This window comes from Phasianus colchicus, chromosome 7 (genome assembly GCF_987193195.1).
Source record: "Phasianus colchicus chromosome 7, bPhaCol1.hap1.1, whole genome shotgun sequence".
NCBI classification, from domain to species: domain Eukaryota; kingdom Metazoa; phylum Chordata; class Aves; order Galliformes; family Phasianidae; genus Phasianus; species Phasianus colchicus.
The window spans coordinates 18,216,532-18,242,205 of NC_143442.1; the positions used below are offsets into that span (position 1 = coordinate 18,216,532).

General features: G+C 36.8%; 1 protein-coding gene across 8 annotated transcripts in view; it reads right to left on the minus strand.

Annotated features, from left to right (window-relative positions):
* STK39 (serine/threonine kinase 39) overlaps positions 1-25,674 on the minus strand; it is a 90,008-nt gene that overhangs the window by 49,809 nt on the left and 14,525 nt on the right. For all 8 annotated transcript variants that reach the window (XR_016468251.1, XR_016468252.1, XM_031599528.2 and 5 more), the window contains exons 3-10: positions 23,171-23,279; positions 21,796-21,937; positions 19,559-19,614; positions 14,991-15,100; positions 14,789-14,890; positions 13,233-13,366; positions 9,768-9,816; positions 9,599-9,664 (exon numbers count right to left, since the gene is read on the minus strand). Coding sequence is in view for 6 of the 8 variants with exons in the window: in XM_031599528.2 (XP_031455388.2) it covers positions 9,599-9,664; positions 9,768-9,816; positions 13,233-13,366; positions 14,789-14,890; positions 14,991-15,100; positions 19,559-19,614; positions 21,796-21,937; positions 23,171-23,279 (768 nt within the window). In the remaining 2 variants the exon portion in view is untranslated. The remainder of the gene's footprint in view (positions 1-9,598; positions 9,665-9,767; positions 9,817-13,232; positions 13,367-14,788; positions 14,891-14,990; positions 15,101-19,558; positions 19,615-21,795; positions 21,938-23,170; positions 23,280-25,674) is intronic.

Here is a 25,674-nt window from a genome sequence, read left to right on the forward strand (position 1 = left end):
TTGGAAAAGAAGTTAGACTTAACCTTAAGTGTTTCATATTCATGTTCAGGAATTAGCTTTTTAGGCTTGTTTTTTGTAGCCTAAGACATTGCCAGCAAGCATTTAACATGGCATAGAAAGTAATTCTACAATAATTCCAACCTTTTGGGTCCAGATGTTAATTATAAACTCAACTTGGAATTAGAATTGAGATGCACAAGCCATCACTGAGGAGTACATAAAGCCCCTTCCCTTTGCAACATCTGTGGAGGTTTGTTGCTTTTCTGGGAAGCTGTATGAGAAGCTTCAAGTCTTCTATGCTGCCCAGAACTACAACTCATGGAAACTCAGTTATGGTTAGAATTTACATCTGCAGAAAAGAATAGGTACTGAATCCTGAACTTCTGAATAAACAGAAGTTACCATTTATCTTCTACATCAAATTAATCATTATTACTTCTCTATGTTGTATAACCACACTTATGCTTATGTAAAAAGCACAGATTGAGAGGACACAGATGAATGAAGGCTTTACAGTTCCTGCAGAATTTCTTTAGGCATTTCTGGTGGGTATATTCCATACTTCAGACAGAAGATTTTTGAATGAAGAACATACAGAAACTCCTAGGAAACAAACATGCTCTTTGATGTACACATCTTTCATGTTCTGAAGTCTCAAAGTTTTGAATTTCAGTACTTCAAGGTGACCTAGCCATAGCAGGTGATAGCATCATCAGCATTTTAGTTTGTATGCCCTGAGTCAGTAAGAGTAGCGAATATTCTTGCATTTACGTTACATTACAAAATAGAAGACCATCAAATCCTTCAATTCCAACTAATTCCTAAGTGTTTTTTTTTTTTAAATAATTCCAAGTCAAGTGGAACTGGTAACCACAAAACATGGTAACACTGTATAGATTGTTATTCCATTTAAAATTTCATATTAGAATAACGGTCAAAATATTTCATTTACTTTGGGGTTAGGGTTTTATAAATCAAAAATGGAACCCACATTATTTTTCTTCAATAATATTAAATGCACCTCTGCTGGAATTAATGTATTTACAGCTATCCAGCACATCCTTGCAAAACTCTGTGTTTGCTCTGAAGTGTGCAATGTTATGTTTATGGAACATTTATGATTATCTTCAGTGAGATAAGTCAATAAGGACAAAGTGTGAGTCACAGATACAAATTCACCAATATTTGTTTACTCCTTAACACTGCAGAAAGGACTGCAAAAATTGAAATGGCACTTAAGACATTTAAGACAGGAATTACTTTACAGCGTAAAGTTATTTACACTTTAAAAATGCATAAATTACCAGTTCTACTCACTACTGGAATTAGCTACACTGTTAACATCAGAAATGCAAGATCATTATATTTTTTTTAACAAAATAACACTGCATGAAGGAGATGGATAATTTGAAATTGCATAAGTGTTCCTTAAATCTCTACTAGTTATTGAAGAGTTCTCTTTTTTGTTTAATGAATAAAACAGCACAGGTTAAAGAACAGAAGTGTGTCGCAAAAAACACAGTTTGCTTTAAATATTTATGATACTGGTTACTGGTTTGCTTTCCTAGTCAAACATAAGCAATATCATGTTCAAATGATGAATGTGGCACTGAGAAAAACTGAGTGAGGGAGGCAGAGCCATGAATTAAGAAAATTGCCACAAACACTTAGATACATTCACAGGTTACAAATGGAATACAGGGGAGAAATCAGAGTTAAAAAAAAAAAAAACAAAGATATTAAAAGCTGAAAAGGGAGTGGAGAAGTGAGCACGTTCCTACATCACTAGAGAAAATGCTGAAAAATACAGGTGCTGTACAACTGCCCATGCACTCTGAGGAATTTCTCTCCAAAGCCCTTCTTCCACACTTTCACCAGGTCTTTTCTTTCTGGGTTAATGTTGCTTAAAGACAGGAAAGGACAGCAGCTCAAACTGGAGACTAATTTTTCCACAGAAGCATCTTGTAAAGTGTTCCCTGCACACCTAATCCTGCCTTCCAAAAACAAGAAGTAGTTTTATGTCTATACTGCATCATATTCACTATCAATGCTCCAGACTGAGTCCAGAATTTTAAGCTGATTTTGTCTTAAGAAACAGCAGTGTTTTGGAGAAATCTTTATTGCATAGCAAGCATGCCAGTTTACTAATTTAGTATGACTTGTTTTTTCCAACAATATTTCTCTGTTTATTACTTCCACTATATAAAGTTTCATTACGCAATTTTAATTAACAGCAAATAAGTCACTCCTTCTTTAATTTCTATTTTAACAACAGTACTTTCAGACATGAACATGTCTCTATACTGAGAAGGATATTTTCAATTAATTGCGTAAAGGCATTGCACTGTTTCTTAAAATTAACATTTTTAAATTAGGTTTAAATTAACATTAGTAAATTAGGTTTACTTCACCTAAAAACAAGAAATTCTGACTGTGCTACACAGTGTGACCTGACGGGTAACAATCCCAGGAGGTTGCATAAGGAAGGTTTAAATTGGATATTAGGAAGAATTTTTTTCCACAGAGAGGGCAGTCAAGCATTGCAACAGGCTTCCCACAGAGTCACTACCCCTGGAGTGGGTTTAAGAGGCATGCAGACATAGCACTAAGGGATATGGTTTAGAGTAAGGACTTGGAAGATAAGGTTGATGGTTGACTCGATGATCTTTTACAACCCAGATGGTTCAACAGTGCCATGGTTTTAATTCATACATGCCAAGGGAGACTCTTATATCCTCCTCCCCCTGCCTCAATCAAATTAAGATGTTAAGGCCTAGATGTTATCTGCAGAAATAAAAGAAAGCCAACTAAACAATTAAAAATACGGTAAATTGGCAACGTAAATCAGTAGCCAGAAAGATGAAGAAAGATTAGACTTCAGAGCTTCCAGAGAATTGGAATTAGATCTTTTAAGGTCCCTTTCAACACAAGTCAATCTATGGCTCTATGATCTTCAGATGAATGGACTTCAATATGGATAAATGCTAATAAAAAGCTATCTGTTGGATGGATCATGAGATCCTAATTTCTTAATCTGCATTTTCCAATTCTGCTAACCTGTGTTCCTTCAACCAGGCCATTTACTTGCTTAAAATAGCCACACAGCAAAGAAAGAAGAGAGAAACAGCCTCATTTACAGCTTTTATTACTCTATAGTGGAAAACTCTATACAAGATATGTTTCACTACCAGTGATATAGTCACATCAATAATTATTTACTAATTCTTCTCTGAAATCTACATTAGTAGATTATTTCCCTATGATTTTCACTTACCTTCAAGATCAAAGCTTGAGGATATCCTGTGAAGGGGGAAACTGATTTTTTTTGTCCTACTTGAAATATAAGGCTTGATCAGGAACATAAGAAAAGTTACTGTAATATATTCTGCAACCGTAATATACTCTGCAATCACACTTATTTTTTACTAAAAAATAAGAGGCCCAAGCTTATTCAAGAGATTTAGCACTTAAAATTGCAGACCTTGAGCTGCTTCTAACATAGGAATGCTCCTATACCCTGCATGACTTCGTATATCATCCTATAGGCAGCTCCTCTTCCTGTGCTGTGATGGATACGGCTGCCCTCTGCTGTCTATGCCTCTCCTAGACAGCACAGCTAGGATGCACAGCTTTTGTCATACAGTTGAGTTACATAGTATGTAAAGTGAAAAGGGGAAAATAACTTTATTCAAACATACACATGAAGTTAAACAATCTTGTCCTGGGGCTACTTCTCAGTGCTAAACAGGAATTGGACTTTGCATATACACTATTATGGTCCATCTTTCTGCTCTGTTACCCTTAAAATGTCTATTCTGATTAAAATGTTGAAGTTTCCAGCGCCTGCCATATTTATAATTTCTTCAACCAAGAGCACCTTTTAGCTAAATCAATTCTCCTGTAATAACACTGTGCAATATATTCTCAAGGATGTCCTGCTTAATCTATTCTACCCACAGATTTCAAGTATGCCATCAGAACCAAGTGTGTGTGAAGGGTCTGAGGTTAAACAAAGGCCATGAAGCTTGTGAGCTGAAATTCTCCAAGCTTTATATGGTCTAATCAGGAGAATTTATTTACTTTCCACTTCTCTCAGTGTTGGTGCTGGTATTTATTTACTTTTGCAAATTTGCCTTTTAGAACTAAGAAGGTTAACAATTAAGTTCTCCATATGAAAACAAAAATTATCCTGGAGTTATCCCATCAGTCTTTCAATAAAGCAGTAACAGATGGCAGCCCTTCTAAGCGATTCTACATTCACAGAGTTTTCTGCAATTCAGCTCTGCACATGACCTTCCTGACAAACTTTCAAAAATATACACAATCACAACTAACACGAGACAAATGGAGACAGGCAGAAGAGCCTCTTCTACCACACAGCAGAAGAAAGCACAGTGGGAAATCTCATAATGCTAAGCTGAACCTAGCAAGCCAGCTGTAGCTGTCTGCATTGACAAAATAATGATGTATGTTAAAAAGGTGATAAATTTCATAACCACTGATTCAATTCAGTCACTGTACACTCAGGACCTCAGTTCAAATCCAACAGAGGCAAAAAAGAAAAAAAGAGCCAACTTGTTTTGGAAGTCAGATGAACAGAGTTTGAGGCTTTGTTTCTCAGAGATGAAACAGGTAAAACCAGCACCATCCTGCACAGGAAGAGGTCTGAAGCACAGCTGTATTAACAACAGTCTTTGGCAAGGTGCTTCTATCAGATTAAATCCATTACTGAAACAAGCAAATGATGCTTTGCTGAGGTGGTATCAATACTGTTAAAGCTATAAAAAAATATACAATGTAATGATTTTACCCCCATTATATGCAGACAGTTAATTTCTTCTACAGGATAACAAGCCATTCAGAACCATTTCCCTAAATTAGGTGTACCACAGAGCTAGAGTTTCAATCCATCAGTAAGGCTATTTCTACTGAAATTTTAATAAAAGCTGCTATCACTCATGCTAATTATCTCCTTATGCTACCTGATTTTTTTTTTTTTACCAGTAACTTACAACTCAAAGACCTGAAGACCTTCTATTAACAGTGAAGAACAATATTACCTTCAGAAAAATAGAATTTGAGACCAATTGTTACTCAGAACTGATTTTTTTTTTTTTTTAAACTAGTAACAGTTCAGACAGCTATAAAATGAAATGCAGATAACATGCTTTTCCCCATTCACTTTGTAAAAGTGGCAGTCATGCAGGAGATTTTGAAAATTAAAGAAACAGGATTAAAAACTACAAAATTGACACAGGGCCGTTAGGGATACAGAATACTTACAGTTATAATTAATTTTTTAGTATGACCAGATTTAAAAACTGACTGTGGAATTCTGGAAGCTGCTTCTCATTTCCTCTGTTCAAATATAGCAATTCTAGTCACAAATGAAAGAAGACTTAGCATTCAGTCCAAAATGAAAACTACTTCAACACATTAAAGCATGTATCTATAAAAACAGCTTAGCAAGAAGTTACAGTTTAACAAAGGTGTAACACAGTCCTGACCCAACCACAACAAAGTAGTCTATTCTTCTACCATAACACCATCCAGCATGGGGGAGGCTTCAGTCTGGCCTTCTACATCTCTACTGACGACACAAGTATGACCTTGGAGAGTGTCCTCTGCTTGTTAGACTACACTGAGCTTAGAGCATTCACAGCAGCCATTTCTCCAGTTCTTCTAGTCATCAGCAATGCTCTCCCAAGTGAGAAGTCACATTAATGAAACCCAGAATGCCCAGTAAGTTGCAGAGTTAACACTCACATCAGTACTGATAAGCACTCAAGCAAGTTCTGCACAGGAACAGGCAAGATGTGTTCCTCCTAGGCAAGTCAGTTACAGAAGAGTTTTAGTGTTAAACTTGATTACCTGAAGCACTAGGAATAGGTTTCATTTCAAGATTAACACAATCAAAATAAAGAGCTACTGAGACAGAGAAAAGATATGCACAAATTACAGATACATAATTTACAACACAGTATTTTAAAACCACACTATAAGAATTGTTTAATCTTATCAATTTGGTATTCGTAATAGGAAATATCTTTACAGAGTTGAATGCTTTCCTCACAAACACAAGCCATGCATACCTACTCTCAGGATTTCCCAAACAGGTCAGAATTCATTTTCAGTCAAAACTGTATGCAAATATAAGCTGTAAAGGCAGCAGCAAAACATCAGAATGCTATGTCATGAGAAAGAAAAATTAATGTTAAAAATTAACTGAGGCTGCGGTTCTATGCAACAAGGCAAAATAATCATACACGCAGTAAATGCAAGAAAAATTAAAATCCTACAGAGCAGACGTGATACCTGCCCTAGCACTGGTACTAAATGCCAGCTCCTTATCTTCTGCTTTAGAGACGCTCTTTCTTCCATTGCAGGAATTATTTCTTCCAAGAGTGACCTCTTAGACATTTTTACATGGTGCGTGAGTAACCAAATTCTGCTTACAAAAGCTTTTTTTTTTTTTTTTTTTTAATTAAAAAACAGTTTAAATTATAAAATACATTTATATTTTATAGTATCTTAAAACAGCAGCTATAGCAAAACTAAATTTTTAAATTTCTAATGAAAATTGCATTCTTTTAAAAACTAAATAATTCAGCATTTTCACAAGCTATTTTTTTTTTTCTATTTTATGCTGCAATTAAATGACCTATAATTTATTACTCCAGCGTCATTCAGCTTTTATTTCTAAGAATCACTCCTTTTCCAAAATTTTAAAGAATTATCCAAAGGAACATTCAGTAACCTTTTGCTGATGGTGCAGGGGAAACTACCACGCGTTCATTTTGTAATTCTAGATGCTAAGTTAAATAAAGAAATAACTATACGTAAATGGGTACATACAAGTTATCACGTAGTTCCTACAGCTAATCTGAAGATACAGCTGGGAGATGAATTTAATGAGGTCCATGCTCTCTTAGAAACTTAGCTGGTACTACAGCATGTCTAAATTACTCCCTTAACAGCTAAGAAGTAAAATGAGCAATGCTTTTTCCTCTCCGCTCTGGGTAGGTCAATTTTTATGTGGGCATTGCTGCCACCACGTGGCCAATCAGCTGTACTTTGCATTTTGCTGATACCGCACTGCTCAGTAAGCTACCTCTTCTAAAAGAAGCTGTTTTTCAGCTTTCTATTCCAACCGCTTAAAGCTGAAACATCACCACTGATTTCCCAACTTGCTTCCACCTAAAAGAAGAAGGAACTCAGAGTACTCAGATCCTGCTGACAGCCTCTTTCCAGCAAGGACACCAGAAAGAGATATTCACAAAGGCAATAGAAAAAAGCGCCAGTTCAGTTCACTGCTAAGAAAACAGAAGTCCTAAAATATCCCTAAAATTGGTGTACCAACAAAGGCTGCAACAATTCATAGAGTCACAGAATTACGCAGGTTGGAAACGAACTTCAAGATCATCAAGTCCAACCACAACCAAACCATCCTACCCTAACTCTAACAGCCCACCACTAAATCATGTCCCTGAGCACCACATCCAAACGGCTTTTAAACACATTCAGGGATGGTGACTCAAACACCTCCCTGGGGAGCCTATTCCAATGTTTAACCACCCTTTCTGTAACGAAGTCTTTCCTGATATTCAACCTATACCTCCCTTGGCATAACTTGAGGCCATTTCCCCTCATCCTGTCACCTGTCACCAGTGAGAAGAGACCAACCCTGCTCTTGCTGTAAGCACCTTTCAGATATTGGAAGAGAGCACTAAGGTCTCCCCTTAGCCTACTTGTCCCCAGACTAAACAGTCTCAGTTTCTTCAGTCACTCCTCATAGGCCATATTCTCCAAGCCCTTCACAAGCCTTGTTGCCCTTCTTTGGACCTGCACCAGCACCTCAGTGCCCTTTCTGTACTGAGGTGTCCAAAACTGAACACAGTACTCAAGGTGAGGCCTCACCAGTGTCAAGTACAGGGGCAGGATGACTTCCCTAGTCCTACTCACCACACCATTCCTGATACAAGCCAGGATGCCATTGGCCTTCTTGGCCACCTGTGTACACTGCTGGCTCATATTTAGCTGACTGTCCATCAGTATACCAAGCTGTCAGGCAGCTTTCCAGCCTCTCCTCCCCCAGCCTGTAGGGTTGCCTGGGGTTATTGTGACCAAATGCAGGACCCAACACTTGGCCCTACTGAAACTCATACAGTTTGCCTTTGCCCATCGATCCAGTCTATCCAGGTCCCCCTCTGTAGTGCCTTACCATCCTCCAGCAGATCAAGGTGTCTTCTACTTACTGTGAGTGCACTCAATCCCCTCATCAAGAGCACTGATAAAGATGTTGAGTAGGGGTGGCCCCAGTACCAAGACCTGGGGGATACCACTAGTGACTGGCCATCAACTGGATTTAACTCCACTGACCACAACTCTTTGTGCCCAGTCATCCAGCCAGTGTTTCACCCAGCAAAGCGTACACTAATCCAAACCATGGGCAGCCAGCTTCTCCATGAGGATGGGGGACAGTGTCAAAGGCTTTACTGAAGTCCAGAAAGACCACATTGACAGCCTTACCTTCATCCATTAAGCAGGTCTTTTGTCAGAATGAAATCAAGTTTGTCAAGAAAGATCTACCATCCATGAACCCATGCTGACTGGGCCTGATCCCCTGGTTGACTTTTAACTGATCCATGATAGTTCCTGAGACTACCTGTTCCATAACCTTCTCTGGCACAGACGTGAGACTGATAGGTCTGTAGCTACTATGATCATCTTTCCAGTCCTTTTTGAAGATGGGCATCACATTTGTTAATTCCTTTCTGTAAATGTTCTCCATAAAACATCTTCTCAAAAAGACTGCTTTTTGAAAGATGGACTGAGCACACTGTCCTGTTATCTGCAGAGGTTTTAGCAATTTCAGCAGGTTCCTCATACTGAAGCAATACTGTCTGTTTAACTAGTGTTAAGTATAACTTCTCACAGATTACAAATAGAAGTTTAAATTCATTCCTGTTTACTAGCTCACAGCTGATGCCTTCAATATTTTAGTTTTAAAATACCTACTTGTTCAGAATTTTTTAGTTCTGTTGCACCTTACCTGGTAAACTCATTTACACAAGTACCAAAGGTGCAACAAAAATATCAACATATGCCATAGCTGTGCATTTAACTCAGATTCTGGAGTAAGGCTTCACAGGTCCAAGTACTCAAGAAATCTCTTGTCAAGTTTGACTCTGATTTTCATATATTTGAATACAACATTTAAAATAATACAGAGAAAAAGGTATTCTCCAATAAATACCATTTACAATATCTTCATTATTTCTTTAGATAATGAAATAAACACGAGTTCTGCATGTGCATAGTTCTGCCTCTTGTCATCTGCATAATCATGTCACCTGTATATTTCTAAAACTGAGTGGGGAAGACAGACATGTGATTTGTGTGATATATATTTTGACAACTCTAGTGAGGAAGTCTAAATGACACAAAGCTTCCTGGAGAACAATAAACTGCAGAAACTATTCATCAACAGAATCTATGATGGAGTGTATAAGAAAACAGCTTAGTAACTAAAATCTAAGGCAATTAAACAGTCCCCACCTTTGTTTGCAAACGAGCCAAGAGAGGTGAAAACACTTACCTTTTTTGCTCTTTGTGCTATATTAGGCGTTCTAGTGAGAAGCTTTTCAATCAGGTATTCTCTATTCTGCAAAAATCAACATTTGGTAAGTTAAAAATCAATACAGGGGGAAAAAAATCATGTAGATTTTAAGGCAGAGCAAAATTTACTTGAGGGTTAAACGTTTTACCTTGGCTTTCTGGAAAAATTTGCATTTTAAAAGTTCTGCTGCTGTGGGCCTGAAAGATCAATAATATATTAGAACAGGAAACAAAGACCCCTCTCAGTGAATACAGTACAGGGCGTTAGTTAAATTGTACGTCTCTAATACTTTTGAATTAGTACTGTATGAATGGGGAAATGAATGGCAATAGCTACTAAACTAATTCACACATACTTACTTACCACACATGAAAAAATTAAGTTTCCCTATGGCAAAGATACCAAAAAAAAAATATCAGTACCTAAGTTGCCAACTTTTGCCTTTTTTCTTTTAACAGAAATGCATTTTACCCTTAAAAAAAACAAGCAAGCAAATTAAAAAGTCAGGCAATGTGCTTCCCGAAATGACTCCATAAATGTAACTAAACTTTGCTCCACAGCAATAAAAGGGTGATTGTATTTTTCTAGACTGTATCATCAATACCTGTTAATTGAATTCTTTTATTTCAGTGATGCAAACAGGTATTAACTGTACTGACACTATTAACATGCTGCATAAACCAGAAAGTTATCAGGAGCATTTTAGCACTAAACAAACATCAAATCACCTGTTGTATGGTCAAAACCTAGGCATTTCAACTTTATTTGCAGTTCTGTTCAAGTCTTTTGGTTTGATACTAGATGATCTTTGAGATCCTTTTCAACCCAGGCCATTCTATGATTCTTCTGGTCATCTTCAAGTTTATATTTTTGATGTTTCCAACAGACTTTCAGAATCTTTCAGCTACTGAAATGATGATTCCAATAAAAGGTTATATTTCCCTCTAGCCTCATGGATCTAAAGCTACATACTCAGACAAAACTGTAATATGGTGCTGAAAATGACCATGGAGAGGAAAAAAAAGCTCTTTGGATGACCTAAAAACCACTAGATGTGGTTTACTTGTTTGGTTTTTTTGTTTGGTGGTTTTTTTTTGTTTTTGTTTTTGTTTTGTTTTTTTTTTTGCGTGTGTGTGTGTTTTTAATACTACTAGGAACACAAAACCTTACTAATTTTGGGGTATGGCTATGTTTAGGGAAGCTGGAATCTCTAAGATTCATAACTTCCAAACAGAAGCACTATTTGCTAGTTTTTTCGTTTGAACTACAGCATGACAGTGGATACAGATCAGATTAGATAAGGGGAAAACTTTCCTACAGAACGTTCTGACATCAAGAAAGAAAACCCTGAATTGCTTTATTTCTTTGAGGTCACATCTGATAAGGAAGCGAAGAAAACAGGAATAGCACATAAATCTGTTCACTCCTGCTAAAAATAGTGAGACTACTTGGATCATCAATCATCCAGTGCAGACAACAACAGTAGTTCCACGAGAACTTGTTTTGCTTCCACTCCAAAGTGGAACACCTGACTCTAAAATAAAGAAGTTCTTAGCAGTGACAATGTGTTGACCGCCATCCTTAGCTGTATTTCACATATAACCCTTAGATGGATAAAATGAAGGGGAGCCTTTTAAGAACCAGTTTCTACGTCAAATTTTGAAAGTTCTAGCTCAAATCAACTTCTAATCTTAGAGTAAGTTTTAGTGATCCAGCACCATCATATCTCATTAACAGGAATGTATGCAGTTAAAAGCTAGATTCTTGGTAAAGTCTTATCCAAACTAATGTCCTCTATTTGCTCCATCATTACTTATGCAAAACACTCCTGAACAAGTCTGAAAATACTTTCTTGGCCTGTTACCCACACTGGTTTAAGCAGTGAATTATAGCGAGAGACTGTAACCAACATTCTTTGCGCTGAGGAGAAAAATACTCATGCACAGATGCCCAAAAGAAACATCATTACCTGAGAGAGAACGCAATGAGAGGCATCTAATTTAACAGAACGAGCAAGCGCGTTTTCCACAACTGACATAACTACTGAAGTATCTCTATGCCAAATTAACTCCAGACTACAAAGAAAAAAAATAGCAACAACCCTATAACACAAGAATGCTCACTGTCACATTAAGAATAATTGGCGCGTAGACCTCATCACTTATATGTGATGCTAACTGTTCCATTCAGATCAAACTTGAGTATGAAAATACTACGCGCATGAGAACACTAATGTTTGAACACTGATGTCAGATAACTCTGGGCATTATGTCTGAAAGGAAAGAAAGTCATTTTTAATTATTTATGTTTTCATACCAATTTAACCTTTCTCTGAAAATTACTGGACACTGGAAACTTAAAAGAAACTTCACAGAATAGAATCACAGAATTATTTGGGTATGATGGGGTTAAAGATCATCTATTCCAATCCCACTGCCATAGGCAGAGATGCTTTCCACTAGGTCAGGTTGCATATGACCTTGAACATGCCCAGGGAGGGAGCATCCAGAATTTCAATAAATATTATCCAGAACAAGATTTCATTCCTATCTATAAAGAGCCAGCAAGTAGCAGTTCAAAGCACTAGGATTTGTTAATAAGACTATCAGCTGTAAAGGACATGGGAAAGACTTTTCAGAAAAAACAGAATTTGAAGGATTTCAAGAATAAGGATGGTGCTATGTAATTTTTATTCCTTTTCTTAATTACATATATTTTCTAGTATTGCAGCTGCCATCTTTTCGACTTGACCACTACACATCCTGGGCTGAATGCTAGTGGAACACTAGCAAAGACCTACACACCCATTCAGTCATCAATCTCTTCAGACTGATCTCTTTTTAATCCAGAAATGAGAGAGAGAAAATTTTTACAAAGTGATACACTGAACATTCTCAGGAAATAATGTTATTCAGAATGTGCCTTCTCCACCTCCTCAGCACAGAGGTTTATGAATATGGGTCCACATAAAAACAAATGAAGGATAAATAAATGATTCACACTGGGAACCCAGGACCTCAGCAATAGTTTTTAAATAGATGGTTAACATTTCCATTATCCTGGTTATCCCATTTCACCAAATAAAGAAAAAAGCAGCAAAGAAAATAGCCTACAGTAACTTTAGAAACTCTAAACAAGCTAGGAGCATCCCACCTCAGGTTACAAAAATATCTCTTAATAAATAATTTTCTATGAAGACATTTAAGTTAAAGGCAATACTGAGCTTAGTAATTTAGTAGTTTCTTTTTCTAATTTTTAAAGACCAATAGGTCATAATGTTTAGTTACCAATAGTTCTGTCTGATCAACCTGAACAGTCTTGTTAGATTTATGGAAAATATCAAGATGTTTATCTTGCCTGCAATTAAAAAGAACATGGACTTTGTTTGATCAGAACAGGATATTTAAATACAAGCAAATGAGGTTAACAATTCAGAAGAAAACTTAAGTGACAATTCAAAGGCAATTTCTTCTCCCTAGATGAAGATTCTGATGGCTGATATTTGCAAAATTCAAACCATACACTAAAGGACAATGATATTTAAATAGAATTATAAATAGTCACTATATTAAAAAAAAAAATAGTTACACTGTACATGGCAATAAAGACCTACCTTTTGGAAGGATCTTTTTGAAGGCATAAAGAAATTAATTTTCTAAAGGATTTGCCATACTTTTTCATCATCTCCTTGTCTTCTACACCAGTTTCTAAAGTGGGAGGGTCATTTTGCAGTGTCAACATTAACACCTACAGTAAACCCAAGAAAAATTACTGTAAGTAAAACCAAATCAGAAGATGTATAAATGAAGAGAATAACTGTTCTTCAGAGTACATACATTTAGATATCTTGATTTACAATTAAAACAAAGTAGTGCTAAAACATCAAAATAGCATTTCTACACAATCCTCAGAGCAATTAGTGGTATAACTCTTATAAATAAATACATTAAAAATCAATAATACGAACACCACTTTACAATTCTCCAGAGAAAAGAGAACATGTGGACTCCAAAACATTGAAAAAACTCTGCTTGGGTGTTGCAGCATCACTGGACATCGGATTTCTGAGAGGAATGTGGACAGATAAGAGTGAAACAGAAGAAGAGGAACAGTAAGCAAGGTTGCTACAATCAGCATTTCTGCTGCACAAACTAAAAACACACAACACTTGAGTGTAACACTGCAAAATTTAAAGTACTTCAGTCAGAAGCTTATGGTGGCCTTATGCCTGAATAACAAAATACGTTTTGAGGCTGTTCTGATAATAAAATATCATATTCATTCTTTTATCAGTTATATTAGACACCATTCTACACCATTCTTCACCTTTTCAGAAATAGTGCTGTGTACTGCAATTGCTACCAATTTAAGCATCTTAACATTACAGAGGATGGTACATCTTCTCAATTTTGAAGATTTACAATTTGTAGTTACCATAGCAATAACAATTTGTAGTTACCATAGCAATAACAATTTGTAGTTACCATAGGAATAACAAATGTCAGCCACAAGGTTTTTTGGCAGCTGCTTTGTTTGTTTGCTGTGTTTCCCCAGTGGGCTTCCCTGAAAGGCAACACTGTCCAAGCTCTTCTTAAAGGAGCAGCACAAAACTCATTTCAAGAAAGCCCTCAGTTACTATCTTTATCAGAACTAATGAAAAATACATAAATCATTAATTAAATGGCCAAACTGAGATGACAAATTTCATTTTTAAAGGATAACTTAAATTCTAAGCGTTCTGGTTTGACAAAATATAAGAATAGCTACTTTCTCCTACTTTTAAAAACAGGTATCAGATACCAGACTTGCAATTCCATATAATCACTTGCACACTTTTTCTGAAAATCTCTACATTGTACTATTTTAAACGCCAATAGGCATAAAAACAGAATCAGGAAGCACTGCCTTTATTGTTTTGATTTTCTCTGAAGTGAATGAAATACAAAGTAATTGTTAATAACAAAGGCCCAAAGCCCAGTTTTCTAGGTCTTTGTCTTGTACATCACTGCCCTCACACAGCTGTCTACAGATCCTTACCACCATTTACAAAATTGGCCTACCTTTAGTCATTCCTCAACAGAAAAAAATTTGCAATAACCAAAAATGTTTAAACACACAGAACAACCTGAAATCCAGAACAGTTCAGCATTAATATAAAGTGACACTTACTTTCATAGGAGGATATTTGTGATAAGGTGCTGCTCCTGTTGCTAATTCAATGGCTGTTATCCCAAAACTCCACATATCAGCCTTGAAGTCATAACCTCGCACCTGGAATAGAGCCAGAAAGGGAAAACAAGGTGGTGATGTCTGAAGTTCTAAAAATTAAAGACCAAGAGATTTTATTTTTGTTTTTAAATATTTGTAATACCTGCTCCATTACTTCAGGGGCCATCCAACATGGAGTACCAACAAATGTTTTCCTTACTTTGTTACGAGTCATATCACCTCCAGTAGCCAAAAATGCACTAACACCAAAATCTGAGAAATAAGGAAAAAAAAAGTTATAACCAGTTAAACTACTAGTAACAAATAAAATTTTTCATATAGTAGAAACAAAGCCAGTTCTCTTGAGATCAAAGAACTACAACTGAAAAAAAGGAAGACATTCTTTCTCAGGAATTAGGAAAACAAAATGCACACAGGACCTACTATTCAAAATATACTCCTAAAAGGGCATTAGTTTCATATACTCATTTAGCAAAGTCAACATATCAGCTAGACAAACCAGAGGTGTTTATCATGACAAGGTATTATTTTAGGTTGTCTCTAGACCACAGAGATTTTTTAGTTAGTTGGACTGGTGCTGGTAATACGGTTCTACTCCATAACTTTGCAAGCATACATTGCTCAAAGAATCATAAACATTTTCAGGCTGGGTACTCTTAGCCCTCAAAATAATACCTTTTGCATTTATTTTTCAGCAGTAATTCTTAGGCTGCCTGGACTATAATCTTTTTCTTTCCCAAATTATCAGCAGAGATTACATAACTGAAGTATTTACTCACACTTTAACCATAGCAAACCTATGGAACTCTAACTCTATGGAAAAGATTTCTTTTGTTTTGGTGCTGGAGGTTTTTTGTTTGTTTGTTTTTTTGTTTTTAATTTATTTATTTATTTAGGCCATAGCATTACAGAAGAGCCTGTTCCAGAAGCACTGGACAGGCACACCGAGTCCACCCTGTCACTCCCCACTGTTAATTTTTTCCAATGGCCACAATAAAGCTTGCATTCTGAATCACCCTTGTGGTCTGAATTTGGGGGCTTTATCATTACTGTCCATTAAACAACCATTAAACATGGAATTCTGGACCTTTCTACATTATTAAAACACAGAAATACAATAAATGAGAGAGAAGTAAACCCAAATAACATATGTATTTTTAACCTTCCCTGCAGTTTATCTGAGGAATAAGAGCAAATCATTTTTCTCCCCAAAATCTGTAAGTTATAGATTAGAGGGATTTTATTTGAATTTCTGAAAAGAGTGAAAAGCTTCAGAAACACGTACTTTTAAATTTTGAATGTCCTAATATCAATGCCATTATTTGTAACTATTTTTTGAAGAACACTACTGCATATGAAGAAAAACTGTATAAGCAGAAAGCAAAAATAAACACATAAGTGTGATACAAAAAAAAAAAAATCATGTCTTTTCAGTACCAAAAATAAATACTTTGTATCGAATAATGGTTTAAAAGTCCTTCCAGAAACCGAGATGCAGAGTTAAAATTCTGACCATCTTTGAAAAAGACAGAAGCCACAAGACAGGAGAGGGGAAGGACACAATGAAACAACAAGCGAAAACAAAGCAAAATCCTCCCTTGTATGAGCTTCAAAAGGAAGTTTTGCAACACCTCGCTGGGAACGATGTGATAAGCATTTCATCAATTCAAGCAAACGTTTCACTACAATTCTACTCAAGCAATGTACACTTCTGAAAAGAGAAAGAATGCTTCAATGGCTCCTCAGTAAAAACAAGACATTCGTGTCTCATTCCAGACATAACTTGCAGAAATACACATTGCTTAATAACAGACACGATTCCACAGTGGCAAGCTTTCTATCACATAGCGGACGCAGTATAAATGAAGAGAAATTTCATAAAGAGGAAAGGTCAATACATTACAACGAAAGAGCTAAGCAATCTAGTGTTAGTTACTAAAAGTCGCAGCTAATACTAAAGAAAAAATAAATTTCAGGAAGTCATGATTCCAGCGTATTAGTAAAGGATTCTGAATTAATGTAAGCAGAGCAGAGGGGCTGGCCAAATAAGCATAGCCCAAAAGCCATTTCTCCTCTGGCTCTTTTACCAGGACTGGGCACTGGACCAAGCCTCAGCCAAGGCCAACCCTCCTGGGCTGGGGGGGTGACAAGGCCACTGCTTCCATGGCAGTGGGGCTGCAAAGCAGCTGCCAAAGAAAGGCACAGACTGCCAAAAAATGTTTGCTCTAACAAATCTCTCAACTCACAAGAGGCTCTAGATTTTAGCCTAAGGCTAAAGCTAAGGAAAAGTCAGACTTTTGTCCCTAAAAAATTGTCCCTGCTAATTTTTTCACCTTAAGCATCTGAGGCCTAGGTTCAACTTCTTTTTGGGGTATCATTTAGCAGAGTGAACATTTTAAGAACTTCTGCTGAAATGGGCAAGTTCCTACAGACAGCTACATACAAACCCAAAGTGGGCAATCTTCTGCGTGAATCCTCAAAATGCACTATATTTTATTATTTGTGTGGGTTTTATTCAAACTCATTTTCTTGTATGGACTGAACAAACCATGCATACTGCCCACACCTCCTACGACATTTCCACCTATCTCTGACTATGATTCCTCTGTGTTGCATGCTCTTTATTTCATCTTATTTCTGTTCTTTTGCTGGTTTCTTAGATATTTTGATCCCCGCTAGGCAATTCAGGTTTAGAAGGCTGTAACCCCAATGAAGTACCAATTACCTTGTTTGTCCAAGACATGACATCTTACAGTCCCAACAGGTTTAATAACAGCAGTATGCCTGTAGCAAACATTTAACATTTTATTGAATAGGAAGCCGAAAATTTCCTGCTCTGTACAGAGGAATTTAATAGTTGAAAAATAAGTACACTCAATTTTAAACAGAACAAGAAAACGTATGTGTTCCTCTCTTCCTCTAGAGACCCTGAACAGAGTCTCTGTAAAGAACCTCTGAGGTCTGTTAATCAGAGGTCTCTGTAGAGCCATTCTTCTTATTTGAAGAACATATGGTCTATTCAATTTCTTTGAAGAATGTATGGTCTTCAACATCTGTACAAAAACTTTTGTCAGAGAAACACTAGGCTGGGCTTTGTTTGTGAATCATAGCCCCTCAGAACAACGAAATGCTAATGGACAATTGTGTTTTCAAATGTTACTCTGTATATTAGCAGTATGCATTATAGGTAAGTCTTTTTCTCGTGGAAACTTGGGGTGCAATAGACTGAGCAGTCAAAAGACAAGTTCTTCCAACAAACTAAGAAGCAGCCAGAACATAACAGCTAGATTACAAATCAAGTATCTATTCTTCGAAGATTAAAGGGGATTTTACTTCATCAGGGCAAAAAAGATTAACAAGGAAGAAATGCAGCCTCTGACATTTAAACTGCCTTTCAGTTAGTGTGCAATGTTCAGCTGCCCCATCCAGTACAGCCCCATACCAACAACGAAACAAGTCTGATATTGCTGCACATTTTAGCTGAAATTTAGCTGAAAGTAACCTGGTTTCCAGGTATGGAAACAACACCTGACAGAAAAACATTCCACATATCTATTTAGCTACTGAAATTCCTCAGTCCTGCATGTACTGCATGCCCTAGCACCACAATAAAAACTTTACTACTTTAAGATGCCTACAGCAAGAAGGAGGAAAAGGTCAAGAAACCACATGCTAGAGCTGAACTACAAAAAGATAAATTAAGCTTGTGCTTGAATGTTATCTGATTACTGTGACAGCAGATTTGACTATGTGTGAAAGTTATAATGAGAAGTCAGCAGCTTTTTCTTCAGATTGTTCATGAGATTCTCTTTGAGCTTCTTTGTTACTATTTTCAATTAAGTGGGTTATCTGGACATCTACTCCTTTAGAGTACTAGAAGATCTACAAATTCTGGAGTATTGTTTGCCTAAAGTGCCATAGAAAATGAAGATGACTGCAGGCTATAAACAAGTGAATAAAAAAATATTAAATATTTAAGTAAAATTCAAGGCTGTAGAATTGACTACTTATTTTATTGTAAAAGCCTTGAACTCCAGTAGAAGAATTAAAACTGGCTCAGCTGCCAGATAATCTTTTCCCTTCTCATTTCATAAACTTCAGGCACTAAAGTATTCAAGCCCTACACAAGGTAAGTTTACACAGAACTTTGAAAGCATCCTTTATTTGAAACAGAAATTTCAGTTACAGCCATTCTTATTACTGAGGGCTATTAAACAGTAAGGTTTCATCCCTGGGTCATGAGTTAGCAGCTGTTAAGGCCTGTGAGTACTCCTGGGGAGAACAGTAAAAAATTCTCAGTGAGAAATCTCACACATCAGTGACTACTTTTAAAGATAAGGTCCTACAAAAGGGCAATGCATACAAGATTTTTCAATCCCACCATTAGAATTACTTCCAGAAATATTTCATGAAATAAACCTAAAAATAAGAATTGCCACCATTTGCAAGCACTTTAAGCTACATGAGTGACTCAAAAGGAAACAACAAGAGATCACTGATGTTTCCCGATATATTTGATTGAACACAAAAAATGCTGAATAATTTCTAACTCATATATCATTAACCAAGCGTTCTAAAACTGGACAACCTGCAGCTGCAGTGCTTCAAAAGGAATAGTCAAAAGTCAACAGAAAAACTTGTATACGTTGCCCCTACACCAGCTTCAAATACCTTTAAATTTAGCCACTACTTCTCTACCACTGTCATTACCTGCTATTTGCACAGAGCCATCTTCACCCAGAAGAATGTTGCCAGCCTTCAAATCTCTAGAATGTACAAATAAGAAGTTACCTTTATGTAAAGAATACATATGTTCATTTTTATCGAAAAAGAGACAAAAAAACACCCTCATATTTCTTAATTTCACAAGATAGCATTTGAAAATATTAAAGGCAGAAACAGGAACTGAAGTATAAAATGTAACTTATATACAATAAAACAGAGTGCAGAATAAATTCATGAACTCCATCTTTATGTACAACCACACATACTGGCCTTGGCATAAAATAAGCAGAATTCAGGGATACGTTTTTAGAACAAATACTGAGGTCCAGCTCTTTTGCCTCCTTTTATAAATATAACCTCACAAACTTTCAGACCTTTAGAGCAAGAATGAACACTTTCTTACATCCAAATGCCTCACTACTGGGGGGGGGGGAAAAAAACAACAACAGATGCTTTTTACCTGTTCAGAGAAGAGATTCATCTTCCAGAAAGACAAATGGTAAATACCATATCTAGATTTCTCTAGATTTCTACCCAATGGAATTAAGTTTTTCTATGGTGTACCATGATGAAAAGCTACTTGAAACTGAATCTGTCAGAAATGTGGTGTGTTCTTAAACATCAACTATCTATCAATTTAACATATCACTCATGGATAACTCAGATTAAAAAAAAAAAAAAATCTGGCATTTGGGGAGTTTCAATTGCTTTGATGTTTTGGTTTGCTTTTTTTTTTTCCTTAATAGAAACATACGTCCCATTCTTAATGCACAGGATAAATCTTTCATACATAAAATACCATAAACATTAAGCTTTCCAAGATTCACTGAAAGTAATTAACAATTTGCTATTGAATATAACATAACCTGCTTCCTCATACGTAAAGGAGAACACACTGAAACAACAAAATAAAATCCGTTAATTTGGGGAACATCTCCAACTGGCAACTACTGCATAAAAAAAGCACTTCCTGATCTATCACAGCTTTCACCTACAAAATGCAAGGGTTAAATGAAGGTGTACCATATTCTTTAGATCAACACTTCATTGGTATTGCACAGTTTATAAACTAGATGTTATAACAAGGAGAGATCTCACATGTAATAAGGAGCTTTATCTCTTTTAAGCTTCTTCAAAAAGGTACATGGGCAATTCCCAAATGACCTCAAAGGGTCCTATCCCTAAAAGCTGATGGATATTCCTTCTGCAGCAACATCAGCTTAATAAAAAACTACAAATCAAGTTTTATGACAGATATTTGGAATTCCAGAGCAGAAGTTAATTATGCTTTATTTCTCCATTTATCTCAATTTTCTCTCTGCAAAAGGAGGAAACTTCTTAATTTACATCAAAGGCAGTTCATTTTTAGGATGAGACATAAGCAGTATATCGAAAGAACTATCACTCTGCTACATCTCTACCACTTTCAGTTCTGTCTGCAGCGATTTTTTTTTTTTCCTCCTCTCTTGTAAAGACCAGTCCTAGAAACAGAGAGCCCCTTGTTGGCACTATCATAAAAAGGCAAATTCACTACAGTAAAATTAATCAGGGAGGTGAAAGCACAACACTTCCTTCCAACTTCCAAACAGTGAAAACAACCTGCTGATCACTATAGTACGTGCATATAGATCACCCTAGGGCATCTGCACAACTTATAACGAGAAAGCCAGCAGAGTGAGAACACACAGAAGAAAACAATCATTTAGATACATATAACCCAAGATGCAGTTTTCATATCAGTCCCAGCTTCATGTTGGTTGGTCACAAAGAGACATCTGTGCAGTGGTATTAGACAATACTGACTAGCGGGAAGAAATACATTTCACATTTACACAGAATTGTCCAACTGCCTCAGATAATGAATGGGTTTATTATGCAACACAATATACAACTATAAGCCACAGACCACACCACAAACTAAAGTCAAATTAAATCTCTGGAGTACCAGCAATTACAGGAATATAGATGACAGTTTTTGCAGACTTAGTGCAGCACAGGCCTATCTTCACTATAAAAAGGAAAGAGAACAAAGTAAAATACAAAGTATTAGTGACAAACTACAATCAAGATTAATAGAAGCTGCCTGAGCATTATCATTTAAGAATTACTGACTGCATTCAAGCAATAGAATTTGCTTAACCAAAAATCTGCAGCTGACCAATATCAACGGCACCCTATACATTCAACTTTGAAAATATTTTTCACTGTGTATATGCTCCTACCTGTGAATTTGCCCATTCTTGTGCAGATAGTCTAAACCTTCCAAAACCTCCTTAAGAATTGTTGCTATTATGGGTTCTTCAAGGACACCATTTTTATGCTCTCCTCTGTTGACAATATACTTTATTATATCAAGCATTGAACCTACATTGCAAATCCAGGTAAGAAAGAAAACATTTCAGATTCTTGAAAAAGACATATTTCTTCATTCTCTCCTTGTTATTTAAGTTTTCAGCTAACTAGTTCTTAGAATAAAGCACACCATACTTTCATTCAAATGAAAAAGAGCAGCAATGTTTTTTGCCAAACATATGGTAACTGTTCACTAGGAAGACTTGCGTGATAAGCTACAGATGCAAGTCTAAACCAAATTTAAACAGACAAAAGCACCAAACATGTTTTGGTTTATTATCCAACTTAAATTATAGTTCATGAATTTATGATGTAGGATAAACAGGCAGCTGCAAGACTAGGAGATAATCTTTGAAGACCAATGTTGTCTACATTCCTACTGACATGTAGTTTGACAGTGAATTTCAGTTATCGCTAATTTCAGGAACCTCCTATCTTCTATCTATCCAGGCGCTTTTCAACACTTCAGAGTACATTCCTCTCAAAAAAAGTCACTGGTTCCTCTCAGTGCCTGCTTTTGAGTGAATAGAACAAGAGAACTGAATAATTAAAACAAACGTGATGTAGGATTTCCCCCCATGCTTTCTAGCATAACGATACAAATGTCTGTTGCCAACAAGACTAATTTTGAAGAACATCATGTGGCAGCTAGGACCATCTTATTTTGGATTTCACTTTTCTAAGCCTAAAGTGCATTCAGTTTAGTCCCTTTTGTTTCTTCCAGAACCATGTAAAGCTGTAATATTATTCATTAATACCACAAAAAACTGTAAAAGGTGTTCAGTTAGCTTAGGCAATAAAAATGATTCAATGTGTAAGGCCTGTCCTAGGAAGAATAAGGAACTAGAAATACATGTGGGCTTGTTTGTTGTTTTGTTTGTTTGCTTGTTTTAATAGAGGGGATTTGTAACTCCAAAAAAATGCCACATTGACAGAAGTGACTTAATTCTCACCATTACTTTTCCAAACTTAATATATAGCTGTAACAAAATGATTTAGAATAAAAAATGACAGCAATTTGATCAACTAAATTAATCCCGAAATTCTTAGTATGTAATATCAATATATAGTCTTTAAGCTTGTACATTCTTGCTATAACATTCAGTATGTCTACGTTTTAAGATCCATCCTATTAAGACTCTCCTGCCCTCCCCCTGCTTAGTTTAGGTTAATTAACTCGAAGCACACACATTAGAAAATTCATACCATTTCCTTGCAGCTGTACAAATAAAAGCAGTAACTTACCCCCACTTAGCAGCTTCATAACCAGCCAAAGCTCATCCTTCACCACAAACGATGTGTAATAGGTCACCACATTGGGGTGATTGCATTGACTCATTGCTTGAATTTCTTTCTGTAAGAAATACAAAGCCCAGCATAACACAGACAGCTATCAATTCTGCTTGTGTGAAGTAAAAGTTTAATTCCAAAGTGAAATACTACAACAGAACTGAAGTATGCAAAGAAGATGTATTAAGGCTCTGAAACGCTTCAATTTACCTATGGATCTATATGCAAGATCAAGTATTATTGCGAAGAACATAAGGGATGCTTGGCGAGGAGATACAGATATAAGTGCAACAATTTTCTTCTGATACCAGCTGAGAAGTTACATTTAAAGTCCCACATTTTGAATGAGCAGTGAAGAATGAGCAGCCTCCATGAAGGTGTGAGTACAGGCTGGACAACAGAATATGAAGGTGATCAAAACCCACTGCTTTTCCTGTTCAAAAGCAATACAGAAGGATAGAATGGGAGCAGGAGGGAACGAAGGACAGAAGGACAAAATACACAGAATCACTGGCCTGGCTCTGCTTACTAGGAGATGGACAGAAAGTCTACATTGCCAGGCAATCAAACAGAAGTGGAATAGGAACAATTAATATTACAGACTGAGAGTCTAAGGAAGCAACTGAGCAGAGGAGCACACAATCACCAAAAGATGCACAATGATGTGGCACTACCAAGTAACACCGTCTATGACACAGCTGTATGCATTAAAAATTACAGTTTTGTATCTTTCCTTTCAAATAAGGTTTTTTTCTATTCAGTCTTTCACATAACTGTTCTATTGCACCTTTCTGGCTGTTCTCGTTGTCCTGTCAACTCCTAATACCAAAGCCCTCTGAGCTTCCTTTGAGCCTGAGTGTCAGGCCTCAAAGCAGCTTTAGCATCTACAGCCCTATCTCTTTCACCCTCTCTGCCTCTGGCCACACAGCCCTAATCCATCCCTGGCATCAGAAAATGTACTCCTGGAGGGTGAGTCAGTCCAGCAGTCAATCCAGCTAGAAACTGAACTCTTACCCCCCCCCTCCCTGAAACGTAATGGTTTTCAGGTGGCTCCACCAGTGCTCACTTGAGGCTACCACTAAGGCAGTCCAAACTAGGTGGATTAAAGATACCCATGGATGCCATTTTGAACTTTCAGCCTCGTTTCAGTGACTGTTTTAAAAAAGTTTTCAGGGAGTTATTCACAGTGCACTCAAGATCACAGCCCCTTCGCAATAAAAAGTTAATTACAGCATTAAAAAATGATTTCATCTCATGTCTATTGGTGAGTATTGAGTCAGGCTGCAGCAACTTACATTTCAGCTAGTTGCGTTGTCAAAAGCCCTCCTCCCCAGACAGCTTCTCAAACCCAAACCACAGCAGGATGAATGCTTGTATAGCCACCTAACTGAACAATTTACAACATTGCTTTTTGGTTTTTTGTTTGTTTTGAGCTGGGACACAATAGGCAGCTAAGAGAGGAGAAGAAACGCACATGGACACAATTTCCTTTCCCAGCAGATGCACCAACTTAAATGCAAGGTAAATTACTGCCTCACGTTCTCAGCTCAGCTATCCATACCAATCCCAAGTATAACTCTCCCATCCCATATTACTATTCCATTCCTTACACCAGTAAATTGCATTACCAGCACCGAAAGCAATGATTGCTCACAACGTCTGCCTGCTGCTAATGGAAAGTACTTCCAATGTTTTAGCTGCATACAACAACTGGTGGCAGAAAGTGAACTATTACATAACCACAGCCAAAGGTACTTTGTATCTCAGCTTTGGTGACTTTTCCCAAGTGAGTATTTGGGAAACAAAGTAGAAAGCAGCCCATGGGGGGAAAAGGGGATTAAGTTTTGGAGGGAAGTAGTAATTCTTTGAGAAAGGTTGGGTGGTTGGGATGTTTGGACTTGATGATCTGGAAGGTCTTTTCCAAACTAAACAGTTTCATAATTCTAATTTCAAACAATTCTCTACAGTCTCTATCACAGTTCAGAAAAGTAAGCCTCCATAAACGTCAGTTATTTGGCTGACGCCCATGTTATGCACAAGTGAGAGAGAAACATTTACTGAAAACATTCAGCCTTAGGAACAGTTTGTAGCAGGATGTCCAGGTGAATGCCCAGGAGCAGTCTTCACATCCACATAGCTTTAGACATTTGACCATACCAAAGCTAGAGGGGCATTTAAACTTTCAAGTATTTCTCATCCCTCTACTTCTGCGCTTCTTCCTCCTTTGATCTTTAAGGTCTTTTCTAATCTGAGCAATTCTATGATTTGTGCTAGCGTAAGTGTTTGTGAACTACATCAGGAGCCATGCCTGGGTTAACAGCTAACTTCTTTTCCGCCAGATTATTTCTGGTCTTGTTTCACTGATCAGCTGCACAAAAATGTATCTGCCTAAAGGCAGGTGAGTGACACAGCAATAAGCAATCTGAGACGTCTACTTTTGGTGCTAAGCTATAGCATTC